This window comes from Beta vulgaris, chromosome 3 (genome assembly GCF_026745355.1).
Source record: "Beta vulgaris subsp. vulgaris cultivar EL10 chromosome 3, EL10.2, whole genome shotgun sequence".
In the NCBI taxonomy this organism is placed as follows: Eukaryota; Viridiplantae; Streptophyta; class Magnoliopsida; order Caryophyllales; family Amaranthaceae; genus Beta; species Beta vulgaris.
Window position 1 is genome coordinate 425,636 of NC_079204.1, and position 21,813 is coordinate 447,448.

General features: G+C 36.1%; 4 protein-coding genes across 8 annotated transcripts; 2 read left to right on the top strand and 2 right to left on the bottom strand.

The window, feature by feature from the left end:
• Positions 1 to 32: 32 nt before the first annotated feature.
• LOC104887885 (uncharacterized) lies at positions 33 to 4,861 on the top strand. Its single transcript, XM_057393452.1, has 3 exons — positions 33 to 1,034; positions 4,222 to 4,278; positions 4,378 to 4,861. The coding sequence occupies exons 1-3, from the start codon at positions 802 to 804 to the stop codon at positions 4,433 to 4,435; spliced, it is 348 nt and encodes a 115-aa protein (XP_057249435.1). The 5' UTR covers positions 33 to 801; the 3' UTR covers positions 4,436 to 4,861.
• A 1,386-nt stretch (positions 4,862 to 6,247) lies between these two features.
• Positions 6,248 to 7,891, bottom strand: LOC104887886 (hypothetical protein). The gene is made up of 3 exons (XM_010672654.3): positions 7,623 to 7,891; positions 7,415 to 7,497; positions 6,248 to 6,900 (listed from the first exon to the last, which is right to left on the bottom strand). Exons 1-3 carry the CDS (start codon positions 7,704 to 7,706, stop codon positions 6,369 to 6,371), a joined length of 699 nt encoding a protein of 232 aa, XP_010670956.2. The 5' UTR covers positions 7,707 to 7,891; the 3' UTR covers positions 6,248 to 6,368.
• A 3,015-nt stretch (positions 7,892 to 10,906) lies between these two features.
• Positions 10,907 to 14,051, bottom strand: LOC104887887 (heterogeneous nuclear ribonucleoprotein 1). 3 transcript variants are annotated; one of them, XR_002039448.3, is made up of 3 exons: positions 13,599 to 14,051; positions 11,933 to 13,034; positions 10,907 to 11,411 (listed from the first exon to the last, which is right to left on the bottom strand). XR_002039448.3 is itself a non-coding variant. In XM_010672655.4 (2 exons), the coding sequence occupies exons 1-2, from the start codon at positions 13,818 to 13,820 to the stop codon at positions 12,033 to 12,035; spliced, it is 1,224 nt and encodes a 407-aa protein (XP_010670957.1). In that variant the 5' UTR covers positions 13,821 to 14,051; the 3' UTR covers positions 11,700 to 12,032. The 3 variants fall into 3 exon arrangements, 1 of the variants encoding a protein (XP_010670957.1); XR_789391.4 differs by having other exon boundaries at positions 11,914 to 13,034; XM_010672655.4 differs by lacking the exon at positions 10,907 to 11,411 and having other exon boundaries at positions 11,700 to 13,034.
• A 3,164-nt stretch (positions 14,052 to 17,215) lies between these two features.
• On the top strand, positions 17,216 to 20,330 carry LOC104887888 (heterogeneous nuclear ribonucleoprotein 1). Of its 3 annotated transcripts, none has more exons than XR_789392.3 (3): positions 17,216 to 17,645; positions 18,182 to 19,275; positions 19,790 to 20,330. XR_789392.3 is itself a non-coding variant. In XM_010672656.3 (2 exons), the coding sequence occupies exons 1-2, from the start codon at positions 17,424 to 17,426 to the stop codon at positions 19,199 to 19,201; spliced, it is 1,242 nt and encodes a 413-aa protein (XP_010670958.1). In that variant the 5' UTR covers positions 17,216 to 17,423; the 3' UTR covers positions 19,202 to 19,499. The 3 variants fall into 3 exon arrangements, 1 of the variants encoding a protein (XP_010670958.1); XR_789393.3 differs by having other exon boundaries at positions 18,182 to 19,259; XM_010672656.3 differs by lacking the exon at positions 19,790 to 20,330 and having other exon boundaries at positions 18,182 to 19,499.
• The last annotated feature ends 1,483 nt before the right edge of the window (positions 20,331 to 21,813 follow it).

Here is a 21,813-nt window from a genome sequence, read left to right on the forward strand (position 1 = left end):
CTTGACACTTGACCATCCTATCTGTTCCAAATAGGAGAGCCGGGGTAAATTCGATTGGCGGTAGATAATTCAACAACAACCGTTGAATTTGTTAAAGCTAGATCTAGTCATCAACAGAATGATTTTACAACCATTTTTCTATCAAATTCATCTTCGTCCTAACTTTATTACGCTCATTCTTCGTTACTTCTTTTTCTCTCTCCTCTCAAAGTCTCATAAACTTCGTTGTAATACAGTTATTAGTATTTCTTCTGCATATTTTTCAGATCTCCTCACGCTATTTTTCACTCTCTCTCCTACTCAGGTTTTTCAGTGTGAGTTTTTAGATCCCTTAAATTTTGCCTCTTTTTGTGAACCTTATTTTTGTGTGTCCTTTTCTTGAAACGTCATTTTATATTCTGGGTTGTTGAATTTCTTGGATATTTGGCAATAAATGACCCAAATTTGAAGGAAAGGTTGAATTAAGGGATTTTGGGTTTTGTGTCTCTTGTTAATTTAATGTCTTCACTTTTAACAAGTGGGTACTTAAAATTCTTATTATTTGTTGGAAAATTTGACATTCTTGAGACTAAAAGTGAGGTTGCTTGGTATATTTGATTAGGGATTTTTTGGGGGTATTAGTTTGTTAATGGAATTTTTGGTTTTGGGTTATGATTATGGTGTTGAAGTAATAACTGGGTATATGAAATGAAAGTCCTGCTATTTATGTAAAAAGTTGGAATTTGGCCTTTTGATTGGATTGGAGAAGTGGGTTATTGGGAATTTGATCTTAGGTTTGATTAATTGTTGGTATTTTTTGCAATGGATGCAAATGGTAAAGAGTCAAAAACTAAGCCACTTATTAGTAGTATGAAGCCTGAAAAGGAAACAGTGGAGAGAATATTGGGTGAGGATGAAGATGATGAAACAAAGAGGTTATTGTCTCCTAGAAATGGTGAAATTTCGAAAGGTGCGGCGAAAACAAAGAGGAAAGTGAAGTGGAATGATACTAGTGGTGGAAATAAGCTTGCTGAAGTAGTTATATTTCAACCAAGGTAATTATGCCTAGTTAATCTGTTTATGTAATTTCATTAGAAGTGGGATTTTGGACAAGGTAGTTATGCATTTATAATATTTTTGTCTTATTGCATTTTTATGTTATAATATCTCTATTTCATTCCTTTGTTTGTGATCTTATGTTTGTGCTGATATACTAGTGGTATTTCTGGTTTGCAAGTTGTGAATTTTGCCCCTTGAGATTGAGGTTTGAAGTTGAATTGAAGTGTAGGGATTGTTACTGCAATCTTCTTATAATAATGCAACTCAACCTCGTTATTCAACCTATTGTTACTTATTAGATATTAGATTGAAACTGCATAGACATTCTTGGGTGCTTCATCGTGAATATAAGGTCCATGTTAGCCAGAATTTGTGTTTAGTCCATTATAATCAAAAGTTTATAGCTTACATGGTGCCATTGGTCTATGCAATGTGTTCAGAGGATAATCAGCTAATGCCTGTATAAAGTTTATTTTGATATTCTCACGCGATCAATATGTGTCGTACTGCTAGCAAAGACCAATATTTCTGGCTTCATGAAGGTGGATAATACTTAGTTTTTGTTCTATTTGTATCATAGTTGAGTGGATACTAGTGACTTTTTTCTTCTTTGAGTTGGGTGATCAAATTTCAGTTCTTATCAGGTAAGGAAAGTTGGCATTAGCTTGTATGCTGATGACTGATAAGGGTTATTTTCGATCTCTGCCCCTCCTTGTCATCATCTATTCAAATATGATTCTCATCAAGTAGTATCCTAATTAGGGTTCAGACTGTGTGTGTGTGGGGGGGGGGGGGGAGCTAGTTGGAATCCACGACTTTATGTAGGTTTTTAGAGATTGAACTGGTTTGAGATTTTTGGTTTAGCAATTGTCATGTGGTATAATTGTTTGATAATGATGTCGCATACATTCTAGGTTGAGAGAACCCTTGACAGTTGTGTGATTGCGTTGGAGAATATATTCTTAGTTGTGAATTGTAACTATTTATAACAAAACGCTTTTGCTTTTTAATTTCTGGGAGAGTTTAAGGAGACCTGATTTTACTGATGGTCAGTTTGTAGGTGCTAATATAAGTTTGAAATGGCTGCCTGGATGTAGAGCTGAAATACCTTTAGGCGTGGACGTATACAGATCCCTGTTAGCTTTTGAGTTTTATTGCTGCATCATGTTACCCACAAAAGGTAATATGAGTTTATGAACGAAATAACCTGGTTGCGTAATAGGACAACAAATTCTCCTATCGTATATCAGTCAACAGAAGTAGCTTTAGTGTCCTCTTAGCCAAGAAAAAGATAAAATTTGAGTAGCTTTGAGCTTCTGATATTAACCAAACTTTAAATTATTAGATCCTGGAAGTTCGATAGCTATTTCATTTCATAGGTGATTTTGTTCGGGACTGCTTTGCTTTCTATATACAACTTTAATACTTTATTACTAATATAATAGGAATCAGAAAATAGATGAACTTGATCTGATTATTTCTTTCTTTGTTTGGTGGTAAAGCATAATGGAAAATTTGCAAGTAAACGTCTGATAATTAGGCTGCTGAGCTGTTTGGCTTGGAAGTGTTCAATAATGATAGTACGTTTGCAACTCCATAACAACAATGATTTTTCATAGCCACACTTTTGCTACCTGAGAAATCAATTTTTCAGACCATATGATACCTGCTTTATGATTTCTGTTCACTCAATTAAATTGAAATTATCTGATTTATCACTAAGTTTTATGTGTTTCTTTCTCCCTAGTCCTGACCATGTTTATGGTAATGATTTATTTTAAAGAGAAGATGAATTGGTTTTAACCTTCCATTCTCATCTGCTATTATATGACTAATGTCTCTTTTTACCTGGGTTGTTTCACCTCAACCTATTTCAGATGTTCTGCTAACAAATTTCATATGCGGTTGACTTTGCAAACTATTTATTTTTGAAGTATACTTGTTTACTACTTCAAATATGATACAGCTGGTGTGGCAGAGCATCTTTATTAGTTGTTAATGAAGTGAGGAGCGTATGAACTCTATATATGTACTTTTTGCCTGTTTTTGGCATTAAACAAGTATTCGGTACAATTTTAGCTTTATGAAGGACATTAGATACAGTATTAGTTGGGAGACAGATCTGCCAACTACTGGAAATTGTCAATCCAATTGTTTAGCATTGGACTAGGGGTATTAACGAGCCAACCAAGCCTAACCCGAGCTTGGAGTTTTTTGGCTCGTAACACCTGCATTTAAACTCGAGTCGAGTTCTTCTAGGCTTAAATTTTCAAGTTAAATTTAACAAAAATCCAAAAAAATTGAATAAGTAAATGTTCTTTACTAAGATATTTATTTGTCTTGTATTTCCTTTGAGCTTCGCGTCAGTATTGTGCATATTTTACTAGTATCATTTTCATATTAAATGGTTTAATATGCAATTTACTAGTTATAAAAAAATATTTGAGATTTTTCATGAGTTTTTCGAATCGAATTTAGCTATGGTAAACTCATAAAAATTTCGAATCGAGCTCAAATATTGTAGAAAACTTTGGATGGTCGACACAAATTCCAGCTATAGTAATGTGGTTTCACATACTTAGAATTTTCTACTTGGCTCCCACAAAAGTGTGTACTATTTGACATAAATTTTTGAAAACTATTTGCTCTCTTCATCCCATTATGCGTACTCGTATGCTTTTTCTAGGGTCAATGTCATATTGTCAGATTTGTTTCATTGTGTATCTTCATAATACCAACTTTGTATATCTTTATCAAAGACATCAATGGTCTATTATAAAAAAAGACATCAATGGTCAAAGGTTTGTCTTAGAGACAGTAAAAAAAATAAGATATTCTACTTACTATACTACAGGAGGAGTATCTGTCAGCTGCTTGGTTATTGTGATTGCTTGGACCAATTGATTTTTATTGAAGAGATTTTCTAGGTTGCATACTTGCATGTGACTAAGTGCAATATCTTCGTTCTAGATGATTTGCGTATCTTCAGGAGTTCAGGTTTGGAATTTTCAGTACATGAGATACTATATATATTGTGTAAGTTTGTTATAAAGAACATGTCTTTATTCTGATCAAATTCTGAATGATTGAAGTTTACCTTGTTAATGTTTACTTATTTGGTAAATCTTGTCATATTTTTCTTATATGTTGGATCTCATTCGGGATTTTCTTTCTGTGGTGCAGTGACGTGAGTGACAGTGATGACGACGATGATTCAGATTCTTGCTTCTGTACAATAATGTAGATGTTACTCCATTACCCACAATACCAGCTTGTAGATTCAGACTAGATTTCATTCTAGCACTTATTAATTAGAAATGTTCTGCTCGAATTCCACAGAAGAATGTGCCAGTACTTGTGGGTTTCCACTGAAGATTCTGCCACTTCCTACTTGTGAGTTATGAATCACGGGTATACCACAAATTTACTTGTTGAATAATAATGGTCAAGATCACTGATTTTGGAAAGCATTCTTTTGCCCATGGAAATTTTTGCTCATAGGCATCAGCTTGCGCTTGCGACAGTTGTCTAGGTTTTCAGAGCTTAATTAACTTTACGGGGTTCGAGTGCAGATGGAGAATATGAACATCTGCGTGCTGTCGCGGATGTCCTCCCTCCTAAAATGAGGTAGATGCAGAAGATGAGCTTTTTATGAGTTGTAATTTGTGTATGTTTTCGTGTTTGTTACTGTCACAGTTGGTGAATGTTTCATACTCTTTGTTGCTTCTGAAACAAATTCCACGATAGTCTATATAATTAATCCTGGTTGTAGAATGACACTAACAACAATTTTATAGATCTCCCTCTCTTTGTTTTCTCCTTACTTTTGGTTGTGATTATTTGTAAAATTAAGTTGTCGTGGATGAACAAATGCAGAAAAGAAACAATCACTGAAATTAATTGAAATTGTGAGAAGAAAGTAGGAAAGTAATTGAAGTGAAATTAATTCCAAAAGAACAGGGGTTTACTAGCTTAGGCAATTTTTACATTATAGCACCTTTTTTTTGGTATTCAGTTAATTGTTCTTCACCGAACATATAAGAGTATCTCGGCCCACATGAATTCTTGGTTTCCCATTATAAATATTATTGTTAGTAACCAAATGAATATCATATTTGTTGGGGCACTAAATTTGATTTTTAGATATATTTTAACAGTAGTTCAAATTAGATACTGAAACCATACCCAACAATTTAAGAGAAATAATAGAGAAGAGAAAATGAGAGAGAGAAAAAAAGGATTTTATTGATTACAAATGCTCATAGATCTAGTATATCTATAAAAATATATAATGAGAAGTACAAAGGAATTACAATCCAACAGCTTCTATGAGTCTTTCTAATAACTTCCTTTGATTCTAGGAATAGTGCTAAGAAAATTTTAATCCACTGCAACTAATAACCTGAACCTCCTGTAACATATATCTAATGTATCATTCTCAAAATCTAACTACGAAAGCGTGGTTGTTACCAATGTGTTGCTGTTTGCTCCTGAAGAAGCTGGCAGACGAACTGGGTGTGGAGAAGGAAAACCAGTAGAAATTCAAGGCCGAGTATGGTCAGTTTTCAACCAATGTGGAGGGTGTGTTTGCAAGCTGCTTCACAAGTTGACAGATATCTCATGTGAGAAGAAAAGGAGGTTGATATTGACTCTTCAGTAGAAGAAGCTGCAGGCAAGAGGCAGCAGGAGCGCGACAAACTTACTGCGTACATAAGTGGCACGTCTTCCCTGATTCATTCCTTTCTTCATGCCTGAAAGAGCGATTTGGAAGAGTTTTCTAGATTGCTCCTTTGCAGATGTGAGATAACTTAGAAGCACTGGTTAATGACCACCAAGGTTTCTTGTGTTGGTCATAATTTGTTTTCTTTGCCCATCACCTAAAAGGCCATTAGGGGGGCTAGATAGAACAATGTACAGTTTTTTAAGCTACATATCTGAAAGTTAAAAGCTAAATACTTCCGACTCTCCAATATTGCATATGATGCCAGATTGGAGTTGAAGCTGAAGCACATATGCGAGATGTTTCCCTGGCACGAACAATGAAGCGAAAAGCCTTGTACAATTAGTATTGTTAGAATCTGAGGCCATACTGTATCAGCATCCTGTTAATGTGATCTTTGTCTCTTTGCTTTCTCCTTACTTGATTATTTGTTAAGCTAAGTTGTTGGGAATGAACATATGCAGAAAAGAAACCACAAGCACAGAAACCAAAAGAACAGGAAAACCTTGCCATTCACAAAACAGAAACAAAAATCACTCTTGAAGAACAGGAAAACAGAACAAAACACACTTCCTCATCTTCCTTATTTACCACACATTACACTCAAGAATCAGCATTTCCTTGTTTTAACTGCCTTCCACTGAGAAAGATTCTCTATAGGATTCAGCACTGGTACAATGTAATGGCTCCTAAGTCGCGCGTTAATCTCAGAACTGATAAGAGGCATAGAAGAGCAGTTGTCTAGTTCCTCCATTATTTGCTCACAGTACATGCTTTGAGGATCGATCATGCAACCAACATCATCATAATCATCATCTTCATCACTAATCTGTGATTCATCATCATCGTCATCCTCATCATATTCATATTCATCTTCACCATCATAACAACTGTTATATCTGTACTCTGATGAGTACAATGACATTTTAGATTCAGTTGTAAAGGTTTTACTGAGAGGTGCATAATTTAGACAAGCTTCTTCTGCTGTTCCTGCTGTCTGATCAGTTTCTACATCACCTGTTTCTTCCCAACTGGTATCATGCTCATCATCTTGCAAGCTAAGTGGCTCATAAGTCACCACTTCCAAGTTAAACCTTACTTTCTTTTTGATGCTTGGTTTCTTCTCATCTTTTGTTTTCTCACTACAATTATAACAAAACCATTCTAATTATTATCCTGAGATGTTAAATTTGCTTGCGAAAATTGACCAACATGTTATACAATACTTTAGAGACTGTCTGGTGGGGAGAAAACATTTTTCTTTCTCTTCTCTTCTCTCATCCACCCCCTCCGTTCTATGTTTTGGTTTTTCCTCCAAGTTTTTTTTTATTATTATAAGGAAAGATAATTGTTTCGAAAACCAAACTCTGCTAGGCTACTAGCCTGCAGGGCTGGCCAACTCAGAAGCTGGGTAGTGGATACAAGGCTAAACAACAATGTCCAACATATTATTGGGATGAGGATTCGAATCCTGGGCAATGCCCTGGAATTCAGGATAGTACTCCACTAAACTACCACCTCTCCCTTAAGTTTTTCCTCTATAAGTGTTTCCTCATAAACTAATTTTCGCAAAAGGGTAATTTGCATTAAAAATATTTTCCGTCAAACCAAACAAATCCGTAACAAGATGAATAAAGGAAGACAAAAATTAACAACCTTGTAGTACTGCTGAGGGGTTGTAAAACATCCAGCTCTTTAGTATGAATGTCTGACTCCAATGGTTCATACCCTCGAATTCTCTGCCAAAATATACATACAAACATGTAAACAAATACTCCAACATAATCAAACTTATAACTGATAGTAAAAATGAAAATGAAGGATAAAGAATAAGATAATATGAGATAAAATAGATGTTGTTAACTCTTCTAGTTTTTGAAGCTCTTTTAGATATAGGTCGTTTTCTCTTCTTTGTACAACCAAAACATGCAAAAAAAGTCCATCCCATTTTTCTCTTCTCTGTTATAGAAACAGTTTTGTGAATGTAATTAAGTTGTTCATCATATCATATATCAAATGTTGATACTATTAGATATGAAAAAAAATTAACTGTTAAAGTGAACTCGAGAAAGTAATGATTAATTTGGCTCCACTTTATATTTGGTTTTTGAAAATGGTAACGTTGGAGTTTTTGGATTAATTCTTGTATCAACAACATTCACTCCACTTTATTTTAGTATCACTACTTTTTGTTCTTTTATGAGACAGATATTCAATACTCTGCCCCTTTTATTCTCTCTTTTGCTTTTATTATTTCTTTATGATATGGGCTCAAATTGTCTGATCTTCTTTCTTATTCTGATTTTGTGTTTTATTAATGGCTCATTTGTAGGATGTACGTGGATAATCCAATCCTAATAGATCGTTAAAAAATACTCCCTCCGTTCCATAATATAAATCTTGATTCTGTTTTTACACGGGAATTAAGGTAAACTAGAATCTTGTTTTATTTAAATAAAAAGATTCATTTTTATTAGGAAACACTTACATTGTTTTTTTCTTTTTAACAAAAAATAAAAACTTAACATTAATATTGCATAGTTTAATGTGTAGAGGAGTTTAATGGGTTATGAGATTCTATTTTATCATTAATAATGGTACACTGAAAGCTGAAATTATGAGGACTTTTTGGGAGTTAAATTATTTTCATGAGGGTATTTTGGGTATAATTATTGATTGAAAATAGAAACAAGACTTATATTTTGGGACACTTTAAAAGGAAAAGGGACTTGTATTATGGGACGGAGGGAGTAATTGTTAATATTTAGTTAAATTTCACTTTAGATTAGATTATATTAGAACTGGATAATCTATTCAATGGATCATAAAAATCTTGTACTCTTACTCTATAAGAGCATGGATTTTATAACAAGCATTTATAGAATGTACTATCACCTTTTTGTTTAATAAATACTTTTTTTTTCTTCCTACTTTTTAAATCACAAATTTGACCGTTAGTAACTTTAATCTTTTTTTTCGTTGTTTTGAAAGACGAGTATAGGTTGGGGAATGAGTTCTTTATTAGTACCCTTTCTTTTAGCGCGCTCTAAGACCTTAATCCCTGTTTGTCAAATATAGTTTAGCTATTAGAGTTTAGAGTTTTACCTTTCTGTGTCAGCAAATTTAACTGCATATTTAACTAACTTTTCACATAATGTGTTTGATAAAATTTAGTTGATTGCTAAAAGCATTTATAGAAGTATGTTAGTATTATAATTATTAGCACAAAAGTCATTTATACATTCTCTCACCTAATCCTCTAAAGAAAAAGCTTTAAAAAGAAGCTTTATCATTTTGAGAGTTTTCATCCCAAAACTCTCTTTTGAAACTCTCTTCACCAACACTCTTATAGAGCTTTTGAGTTTTGACTAGTTAAAACTAGATTCGGGCGTGCCGGGACAGGCTTGTTCACGGCTTGGCTAGCAGGATTTAGACACCGTCGGGCTGGGGCCGAGCTCGTTAATGACGGGCCATGTCGTGCCGAGTTTGAAATGTTCAGATCTTGTCTATGGGCCGGCTCGCGGTCCAGGCTCGTGCCTCCTACGGGTCTGACTCGTGTTCTATGTTTTTTTGGCAATTTTTGACTGAAAAACAAAGAAAAGGGGGATTCGACCCACGAGCCAGATAGGCAGGCTCGTGCCTAGATGGGCATGAAATGAAATATCTGGACCGTGGCAAGCCCATGGCCCAAGTAGCGGGCAACGAGCCTGGTAAGGCCCATGCATACCTCTAGTCAAAACTCTAAAAATGACCTAAAACTTTTTTTTTTCAATACTGTAATTGCCGAACACCCCCCTTAGTCTTTTAGACTCCCATTGATCTGAATTTGAATCAAGATAGGCCCTGGGGGAAAGTATTATTGACAAAAGTTGTCAACATTCTGTCGATGATTTTCTATTCCTTTATTACTCCTTCGGTTTTTTTTAGTTGGTACATTTTGATTATTAACATCATTCACATGATAACTTTGATTATCTTATAGTTTATATATCATGCGAAAAATCATACTCGTTGGATCTTGTTAGTCTCAATTTGTATTTTTCAAAAATATACTTTTTATAATTTTTTTCATATATCGATATTTGAGGTTATATCTCATAAATCGTAAAAAAGCAAATATAGCACAAGAATTTCCAAAAACTACACAACTTGTTCCACTAATTGGGTTGAGATTGTGTATGGATGGCCTATCGTCAACGTAACACTGTGTAATCAATTGATGACCAAAATTGCACAAGTTTTCAACTAATTGGGTTCAGACCCATAATTCGTCTTGCAGCAATAAGATCCAAGGTGCAAATAACATTTAATAGAGAGCAATTACTCAGAAAGAATGCTTCAAAAGAATGGGACACATAGCTAATTGGTAATCTCTTAAGTTGTTAGATTCTAGTGATGATAATGGACAACATCAGTTTCATCAGCGAGGTTAGAGAAAACAAATAATAGCTTGAAATTATGCTAGCAACTATTGCTCTTATATCCTCCATTCTATTCTTTTTCTTCAGTGTTCCGGACATTACTGATTTGCCCGAGCAGACCCAATTCCCGAACTCTATGCATCAAAGCCCTTGATCCTTAGCCCACGCGATGGCCTCCCTCGAAGCTAATAACTCGGAATGAAGAACTTAAGACACAATGTTTCACAAGCAACATTAGTAGAAAGGCCTACCGCCTACGCCAGCCAACAATCAATCCTATCCCCATAATGAAAGGCTTACTCTTTCCTGCCATTTTTGAAAGATTCATTGAATTACCTAGAGATAAAGTTTAACGATGATGCTCTTTTGATTTTAATGACCCCAAGATCCAGATCTCATACTTCACATATCTTTCTACTCTCATAAAAGAACTTGATTTAACACTAACAATAACACCGCACCATTCAATAGGTGATATAATAAACATTGGTCAGCAAAAGAACCATGATCATAACTAAAACCTGAAGTCCTACGTGCACATAAAGACCTAAACTCCTCGTTGCTGAACTTCCTTGTTGCTGAACAAAACCTAAAGTCCGCAGTGCATTAAAAATAAAAAATGAAAACATCAAGGAAAAGCAGCTTCGAACCGAAGTATGCAACAACTAAACAAAGAGGCTTCAGTTAAGGGCATGATCTTGTGATCAATAAACTCTGAGTACACGACTTTGAAATAAAGACGGTGAAATTGTGATAAATGTATGTGTAATAATCCAGTGAAATATAATGTACTAACTCAGTAATCATCCGCAAGAGACTAAGAAATAGTAAACTCTAACGTAAGTATCGGACTAGTTATGCACTAGTTCAGCAAGAAAAAGTTAAAGCCTACTTCCAACTGCCACAAGCAGCCACAACTAATTAGACCATCAAAAGCATTCCACTTTCTAGTCCATATAAAACTGAACTTCGATAGTCAAATTTCCTAAAGTTAACCAAGAAAAAATCCTCAATTTATCTCTGACATACCGAATGGAGATCAACTTAGAAATTTCCACCAGCCCACCACAACTTCATAGAAGATCAGAACCGAAGAGGACATGCTTGGGTTGATCAGTCCCAGAAATTGCATTCTCTCATCACAAAACCGATCAATCGCATGTTTAACATTCCACCACAAACCTGCATTTTAGCTGTCTTAGCCCCCTCACTTCAGAGCTCGAGCACCTCTCCTGTACAACACAAGGGCAAATACAGGGAGAAAAGATTATGCCATTGTCAAAGCTTCAACTACCACTACTTTATCTCTATCCACTACATTATCTCTATCCACTACGAACTGATCAACCCAACTTGTCTACAGCTCCCATCTTTACCAGTACGAGAAGCTTGATTATCTCTGTGACTCCTACTTCAAAACACAAGGTAACTCTATGGATGATTTATGCATATAAACATGCGTGCACATATGTTCTTCCTGCTGATCACATTCAGGCAAGTAAAAGATATGAAAAATTCAGTTAAGGGCAGAAAACCAATTAAACAGATTCAATAAAAGCTTATACAGCCTAGACACTAAAACAGTAATAGAGCAGCAACATCGAATGAAAATAAATCAGCAAACCAGATACAAAACTACACTCAAAAAGAAATAGTAAACAGAAGCAACTAGTACTCTGAAAAGCTAATTATTATGAAAGACTAGCAAGATAGATACTGTAAAGTGCATATTACTGTGAATTAGCAAGCCAACCAGTCCAACAATATGCTTGAGGGAAATATAGGCTATCCCCTAGCCACTTGGAATGACAAACTTTATAATCCATGATCACTCAGCTTAAAGCACACTACAGCTACTGTGCTTGTCGATTTTGGCCCCCACCATATCCACCGGCATAGCCCATCTGTGCAGCATGAGGTCCACCTGCCTGAGCCCCATAGCCTCCCTGACCGTTGGTATCAGCATATCCGCTACCATAACCCCCTTGCATTTCTCCACCACCAGCTGAGGCATTGCTACCCGGGGCTCCTCCAGCACGATTACCATACCCATCACCACCTCCATAGTTACCATATCCATAACCTTGATTTCCGTATCCAGAGGCTCCACTTGGAGATTGACCAGTTGGTCCACCACTTCCTGCAGCGGCAGCACCCCAAGAGCCTGCACTCCCATAGCCAGCTGCGGCACCATAAGCAGAAGCTGCCTGTGCATTCCATGAACTCCTTGCAGCATTGGCAACATTGGGGTTCCCATAAGCAGCACTTGCAGGACCACCGTACCCAGGATTTGCACCCCCATATCCACCATACCCACCATAGCCCATGCCAGTGTTGGCAGGCCCATATCCGTATCCAGCCGCACCATATCCAGAAGAACCATAAGGTGGAAATGCGCCTCCGGCACTCTGTGATTGCATAAATCTATTAGAATCCATTCTACCATCATAAGCATTTTGACCACCACCAGAATTATAACCACCGCCACGACTACCCATACCAGGGTTGGCATCCTTGGGTAGAGCACGCTTCACCTCAACTTGTTTACCATCTAAGTCATGAAAGGTATTCTGTACAACTCTATCTACTGACTCCTCACTCTCAAAAGAAATGAATCCAAAACCTCGGGGTCTCCGTGTATTCAGATCATACATTATAACTACATCAGTTACAGGGCCATAATTCTCAAAATACTGCCGAAAGCCTTCATCAGTCAAAGTAGGCGGCAAACCCCCAACAAATATCTTCTTAGTTCTGATGTTTCCACCTCCACCTCCATTTCTACCACCATTGCTGTTTCCACCTCTACCAGAGTTCTGTTGTTCTTCTCTTGACATCGCTCGCTTAGCCTCAACCTGGATATTAAAGGAATTGCCCAAAATCTTATACAAAGAAACAGCTTACAGACATACATCAAGTGCATAAACATTTTTTGGGAGCAAAAAACACATTCTGCAGTGGATTTAAAAATAATAAGATAACCCTTAATCAAACCCAACAAACTAATTAAAGACATATAACCCTAGAAACCATGTAAAACAACATAAATAAACAACATTCAAATCAACATTTTCGCTACATGATGGCCATTTTTCCCAAAAGATGAGCTACTTGTACACTATTCAATACAGTAGCAAACAACATTCTCGAGCTTTTTAATCATATTCTATCAACTCCAAAGCATATTACATAGAAAAATGAAAAAACCCCAAAAAGAAACACACCACATTATCATAAACCCTTAGTAATACATTCTAGTATGAAGAAGTAATTGATATAAAGTATAAACATAAGCATATTAATAAATTTAAAATTACAGGAAAACATTAGTACTAAAAACAAGAAATACCCATTAAAATGAATCAAAAAACCAACAAAAAAAAAGAAAAAAAAAATGCAGAAAAAGATGAAGAACATACAGGTCTACCATCAATGGTGTGTTTATCCTGAACAACTCGATCAATAACAGAAGGATCTGAGAAGAGAACAAACCCAAAACCTCTAGGTCTACCAGTAGCTTTATCTCTCATGATATTAGCCTGATAAACATCACCAAATTGTCCAAAATAATCTTTCAGTGTTTCTTCAGTTGTTTCCCATGAAATCCCACCCACAAACAGTTTTCCTTGATCTGAATCCATCTATTTTAGATTAAAGATACTGTCTTTTTCTCTCTCTCTATCTGTTCTTCGAGTTTATCAATAGGTTTTCTGGAAAAATGAATGGAGTTTTTTTTTTTTTTTTGAAGAATTTGGAGAGAAAAAGTGGGGTTTGAGGGGGATAAGGGTTTGGGGCGGAGGGTTTGCTAGAGGAAGTACTCGGGTGAAAAGAAAGGGAATTTTGTGAGGTTTGGAGAACGTGGGATTGATGAGATTTGTTTCTGTGGACGGTTAAGATTCATTTGCTCATGTATTTTGATTTTGCTTTTAGTGGGGCCTAGGGCCTAAGGGGGGTTCATACTTGAATCGTGGGCCGGGCCCGGCATGGCGGCACGCCGGCACGTGCCCGATACGAGAGGCGCGGTGGTGGGGTGGTGGTGTGTTGTTTATGGACATCATTTTTGAAATTCGGTACAAGAATTATAGGTCGGTTAATAAAGGAGTAAAAACATAAATTTTTTAGGGAAGTTAAGAGTTTAGGAGCTATGTCTCGATGTTAGATTCGATAAGAGGCATGTACGAATTGTTGGGCTCGTTCTAGGCCTAACCTGAGGCTAAGATGGCATGAGGCTCTAGTGGCTTGCTTACGTCCTACTTGAGAGGTGTTATACGTCATGCTTGTGTTGACATGTGGTACAACTACTTAACAAATCTAAGTATTTATAAATTATTTTTAATTTGTCATAAATCGAGTATGATTTTATAATTGTGAGATAGTTGTGGTTTTATTGTAACGACTCTGTCTAAAGTCTTGTAAATTTAAACTTTGGTGTTGTTGCCCTTAATTTTGTGTAGTCTCGAAATTGAACATTTGAGGTACTATATTTTTTTCATCATTTAAACTATATTTAAAAAATTCTCTAATGATTTTACATGAATCACAGCCAAGTAATTTTTCAATGGTAGTTTGATGTTTGATAAAAAGTGTTGAAATATTTTGCATGTATAGTTAGTGCCTAGTGGTTAATAAGTTCATATAAAAGGTTATATATTGTACTACTCATAATTTTTTTTTAAAAGATGATATGAGATTATGACAAGTTATTCCACTTTATGTTTTGAAGGAGAACATGATCTTGGTGATTATATCAATTAGAGCAAAGTAATATTCATGTCGATCCACAAAGGTTAATATACTAATGAATATCTATTCACTTTCAGGTAGTATTCGTGTATCATGTTGATTCACAAACAAATCTTAACCACCAAATTAAATCACCAAATGATGCAAAAGAACACCCCTTAAACCAAATGAGAATGTGTATTACTAAAGTCAATTGAAAGTGAATGCAACCTAAACGTGAAGCTAAACACTACCACCAAAACTCTTATTCACACGTGAATCATGAAAAGAAAAGAAAAGAAAATAAACATCCAACAGTTCCGATCATATAATAATTCCATTGAATTCTTCACCAAATTGCTTCATTAAAGAAATTGGAGCATTAAGTGCACAATTTTGCAAATTGCAATGTACCATCTTCATAATGCAAGTTAGGTGTAGGGGAAGTATTATATGTATTTGTATTTGTTCAAATGTTTAATAAGGATTTTATTTCTACCAAGTATTTCCTAATAAAGTTCTACCCGAGATAATGGTACAAGAGATGGAAATTCCAATGGTAATGCTGAGAGTCAAAGCATGCACATGAATGCCATAATAACTTAAAGGTTAATCACACGATTTCCAGCACCTACTCCATGCATATAGTGTACAAATAACTAAATAAGCACCAAGACACAATCATTTTGTTATATATATGTTGAACCCCAGTATGTTGTGCACATGTGAGTTGTCCCACATTAGAGAAAAAGGAGAGAAAGTACCACAATAAGCTAGAGGAATTACTCCTATTATTGCCAATTGGTTTTAGGCTATGTTCAGTTCACCTTATTTTTGCTTATTTCAGATCTAATCAGATCAGATCAGATCAGAAAAAATAAGTTCAGATCAAATCAGTTCAGATTATGCTTATATTTGAAAATCATTGTATCTTTCATTACATATTGGTAAAAATTATAATAATTGAATATTAATAAAGTACTCATTGAGACGAATCAAACAAAACCCCACATGACTATATTTTTTCTTATATATTGAGAAAAATCTAAAAGATAAGATCTTGTAATCAGAAAAAATAAGTTCGGATCAGATCAGATCATAAAAAATAAGTTCAGATCAGATCAGATAAGTTCAAATCAGAAAATTTCAGGTGAACTAAACATAGCCTTAGTATGGAACTTCTTTTGGGCTTGTACGTGGACCGAACTCTCCTCCTCCGTGTTGGGTTTCCCATGCCTATTTTTAGTCATATCAAATTTATCATGGCATCAGAGCCCAAGGTTGTTGGGCCTTTCATATTGGGCATTTGTCATGCAACTGGATAAGTCCCTCTATTGGACAATCATTACCAATGAGGATTGCCTTACCCGTATGCTATGGGGGAGTGTTGAACCCCATGTATGTTGTGCATATGTGAGTTGTCCCACATTAGAGAAAGAGGAGAGAAAGTACCACAATATAAGCTAGATGAACTACTCCTACTGTTGCCAATTGGTTTTAGTATGGAACTTCCTTTGGGCTTGTACGTAGACCGAACTCTCCTACTCCGTGCTGGATTGCCCATGCATATTTTCAGTTATATCAATTTTATCAATATATAAATACCAAATAAATATAATTCATACCAAGTAGAACGCAACAATAATGTGAAAGTTCTAAATCCATAAAAATAGTTGAATTGCATGAATCAAGATTCTAATTCATATCTATCATCTTCATCAAGTTTTATGTACTCTTCACCTTTTAGGGAGATGTGGTACCTTAGTGGCGCATTACCTTGAATTTCAGGACATAGTTTAGGGTTCAAATCCTCATCCTAACAATATGTTGTGCTCCGAGGAGCACGATGCACACCACACACCTAGTAAATTTGTTCCACTTTCGATGAATAAATATTCTATTTTCAACAAATATTCATTTTAAGCATATTTTCAACAAAAACATATGTTATATTTTTTGTAAAAAATAATATTAGGTATTATAAGCCTCCCCTCTCCTTTTTTATCTCTAAAACCCTAACTCCTTTACCCCTTCTTCATCAATTAGGGGCTGCAATTTATTGACGACTACCAAATGACAGGTAGTCTAAAAGACACCGGCCTTATATTTTCGGGGGGAAATATCCAATATATTTTCAGAAGATCATCTCACGTGCTATCTGGTACACATCACGTGGGAGACACTAGTCAACAGATGACTTCAATATCCAGCTGTCTTAACCTACAATAAAATTTTTAAAAAAACAAAAAAAAATAACCCAAAAAAATCTTGACCGTCCAAAAGAATGAATCTCATACATCAGTAAAACAGTAGTCCCTTCCCCCAATCCCATTTCCTCCAAACCCTCCGCCACAAACCCTTATCCCCCACCTCTCAAGCTCCTCTATTCACTTTCTCTCTCCTCATTTTCTTCAAAAATCCAATCTTTTTCACAAACCCATCAATAAATTTGAAGGAGGAGAGAGATTGAGAAAAAGGGTTTTTGTAAAACTTCATAAATCAATCAATTAATCCAAAAAACGATGGATTCAGATCAGGGGAAATTGTTTGTTGGTGGGATTTCATGGGAAACTTCAGAAGAAAAATTGAAAGATTATTTTGGACAATTTGGTGATGTTTTTCAGGTTAATATTATGAAAGATAAAGCTACTGGTAGACCTAGAGGTTTTGGGTTTGTTCTTTTTTCAGATCCTTCTGTTGTTGATAGAGTTCTTCAGGAAAAACACACCATTGATGGAAGACCAGTAAGTTTTTTTTACTGAGTTTTTTGGTTAATTATTTTTATTTTTTGAGTGTTCTTTTAGATTTTTTGTATTGTAAATCTGAGTATTGGATTTTATGTATGTTTTAATGTTGTGGGTTAGCTTGAAAAAGTGATATTGATGTAGATCTTATGTGTTTTTTATACTCTAAAGTCAGATTTTCAGAGTTTTACTTGGTTTATTAGTTATCTTGAATTGAGATTTTGGTTGGAGAACAGTTTTTGAGTGAATATGTGAGAAGGGTAATATGATAAATTTACTTGGTGTCTGCCCCACATCGATTCATTCTCTGTTATTCTTGTATGCACAAACGTTTGTTCTGGGAATTTGTTATATTTAGATTATTATCAGTGTGATTGATGTGACATTTTGTGTTTCTGTGTGTTATTTCTTTGGCTATGATATTATTTTTTAGGGTTATATGGAATTTGGATGTATGTGGATGCTTGCTGAAAAGTCGTTTTGTTACTTTTCCATGTATAAATTTCTGGGCAATTCGTTTTGTTAATGTTAACCAGGTTGAGGCTAAGCGAGCCATGTCGCGAGAAGAGCAGCAGAACACTGGTAGAGGTGGAAATAATGGTAGTAGAAACGGAGGCGGAGGAGGAAACTTCAGAACTAAGAAGATTTTTGTTGGGGGGTTGCCTCCTACTTTATCTGATGAAGGTTTTAGGCAGTATTTTGAGAACTATGGCCATGTAACCGATGTAGTTATAATGTATGATCAAAACACAGATAGACCTCGAGGTTTTGGATTCATCTCGTTTGATAGTGAGGATGCAGTAGATAGAGTTATACAGAATACCTTTCATGACTTAAATGGTAAACAAGTTGAGGTGAAGCGTGCTCTTCCCAAGGATGCTAACCCTGGTATGTCTAGCCGTGGCGGTGGAGGTGGTTATAATTCTGGTGGTGGTCAAAATGCTTATGATGGTAGAATGGATTCTAATAGGTACATGCAATCTCAGAGTGCTGGAGGTGCATTTCCACCTTATGGTTCTTCTGGCTATGGTGCAGCTGGTTATGGATATGGGCCTGCTAATACTGGCATGGGATATGGTGGGTATGCTGGATATGGCGGTGGGAATCCTGGGTATGGGGGTCCTGCAAGTGCTGCTTATGGTAATCCCAATGTTTCCAACGCCGCAAGGAGTTCATGGAATGCACAGGCAGCCTCTGCTTATGGTGCAGCAGCTGGCTATGGGAGTGCAGGTCCTTGGGCCGCTACTGCTGCAGGAAGTGGTGGACCAACTGGTCAATCTCCAAGTGGAGCTTCGGGGTATGCTAATCAAGGTTATGGATATAATAACTATGGTGGCGGGGATGGTTATGGTAATGTAGGAAATCGTGCTGCAGGAGCCGCTGGTAGCAATGCCTCTGCTGGTGGTGGAGAGATGCAAGGTGGCTATGGAAGTGGATACGGCGATGCCAATGGTCATGGAGGATATGGGGCTGGAGCTTATGCGGGCCAGGCAAATGGACCTCAGATGGGCTATGGTGGTGGATATGGAGGGGCTCAAAATCGGCAAGTGCAGTAGCTGTAGCTCTTCATCAAACTGAGTTATCATGGAAAGGAATAGCCCCTTTCAATCTCAAGTATACTGTTGGACTGGTTCGCTTGCTTTATTCCCAGTACTTTGCAGTAGTTATCTTTCTAGCATCTAATAATAAATAATTAGTTTTTTTTGGAGTACTAGTTGCTTCTTTTTTATGTCTTATTGAGTGTAGCTTGGTATCCCGTGTGCTGTTTGATGTTTATTTCCTGTTACTGCTGCTCTATTACTGCCGTAGAATCTAAGCTGTATAAGCTTATATTAATTCTGTTTATTTGGTTGATATTTTCTTAGCACTTAACTGAGTTGCGTGTTACTTGCTTGAATTAATCAGGTTAGCAGGAAAACTTGTGTGCATGCATGGTGGTAAACCATAAATTCTTTGTAGTTTACCTTGTGTTTGTGAAGTAGACTATCACAGAGATTTAGTGAACCCTCTCATACTGATAGAGATTGGAGCTGTAGACAAGTCGGGTTGATCAGTTCGTAGTGGATAGAGATAACATAGTGGTAGTTGAAGCTTTCAGACTGGCATAATCATTTTCTCCATGTATTTGCCCTTGTGTTGTACAGGAGAGGTGCTCGAGTTCTCAAGTGAGGGGCTTCACACAGCTAAATGCAACTTTGTGGCGGAATGTTTAAAACCTGGAATCATTTTTTATCGTGAGAGAATATTCTGATGGCATAATGCATTCACTGGGACTGATCAACCCACGCAAGACCCTCTTCCGTTCTAACCTCTAATCTTCTATCAAGTTATGGTGGGGCTGAAGGAAATTTCTAAGATGATCTCCCTTCGGTATGTCTGAGCTCAATTGAGGATATTTTCTTCCTTAGCTATATTAGAGGAATATGTTTGTCCTATTAGGAAATTTTGACTATTAAAGCTTGGTTTGTCTTATGGAATGAAAAGATAAATCTTTTGTATAGTTTTATCATTTATGACTGCTTGTGGCAGTTGAAGTAGGCTACAAAGTAGTTAGTGTCTTTTGAAGTAGTCGAGTTCCCCGTTAGAGCTTGCTTTTTGCTTAGTCTCGTTTGAATGATTAGTCATTTAGTTCATTTAGAATTTCATAGTTTTTTTGTTCTTATTATACAAGAGCGCTTTCAGTTAGTTTAAAGTGTATAATAGTTGGATAGTTCATTCTTAGAGTTCATGCCCCATTTTTAGAACCCTATGTGTTTGGTTCATAGGTATAATCATTTCAAGAAACGCCATCGGAACCCTGGTATATAAATGCGTGTTCTTGATCTCGGTAGATAAACTTATAGTTTCCTCAGGTAAACCGATATAGAGATCTGTACTAGTGGTTTTGTTTGCTTGAGATCTAGGAGTGGTTTTGTTTGACATGGAAGTGAGTGGAAAACGCAGGAAGTACAACCATCGAGGGGATCAGGAGACTGCTTACTATGGGACTATAATTGAAAGAACTTCCTGGACACTTCCTAAGAAAATGAAACAGCACGGGAAGAACCTAGATGACCACCTATGCAGAATCGAGAGTGCTTTTATGCATCTAGGTTAGGATTTAGTTAATCTGAATAAAATGGTGATATACTGCATTATACTTCTTGGTATCATTGATTTAGGTTGAAAGTACTACAAACTATTGATAGAATGTCTGATCTGAGCTCACAAACGCAGACTGCAGATTATGTTTTTCCTTCTATGGTAACAAAATACATAAAATTGGCAGTGTAGTGACTAGTGTAGTGTTTTTTATGGTAAATTTTAAATGGGAGCATCATGCCTCCGCAAGTTGTAGTAAGAACTTGCACAGTTACTGAAAAACTACTTGAATAGTGCTATGAACGAGCTATTATACATTCGCATTGGTAATCGTCAGTTAAGTGTTGCGGAGTAATATATATCTCTTGGTTCGCTTCCAAGACTAATTTTTATCCCATTTGCTCGCGAATGAGCAATGAGCAGAAAGTTATTGTGTATAGGTGTGTTAGGGTGTATAATTTTCTTTTTTGCATGCTTGTGAACATTATATAGAGCTTTGCTAATGAAGCTCGCATGCCAGAACATTCTATCTTCTCATAAAAGTGGTCAGCATGAGTGACATTTTTTTCCTCCCATATTTGGTTATTTCTCCATGCTGTCCAGTGTCCACTAATCTGTGTTCGTCAGCAACTTGATAATGCAATGTTTGCACTTTAAGTACAACTTTTTATGTTTGATGCAATATAAATTAGATGACATACTATTTAACTCTACTACTTTGAGATACTCCTAGTGTCACTATCATAGTACTTCAACTGCCGCTACGAGATCAAACATAAATTTACTAGAATGAGCTTTGATTTCTCTCTAGAAGTTTCGAGAAAGTATTGGCGTTTCATATGACATTTTACAGAAAAAGACAATTTTTTTTTGGTACCGACTCTATTTTGGTACCAACTTTCAGTTTGGTACTGAAGTTACATTTTGGTACCGTGACTTAGTTTTGATACCAATTTTTGTTGTTGAGATAAGACGTCTAACTCGCCTCAGAAGTTTGTAAGAAAAGCTCCTTTTTGGCTCATTTTTTGTCATTTCATTCAAAATGTAAAGAAATGCTCTCATTTTCATCTCTGTACGTGGGCTAAGA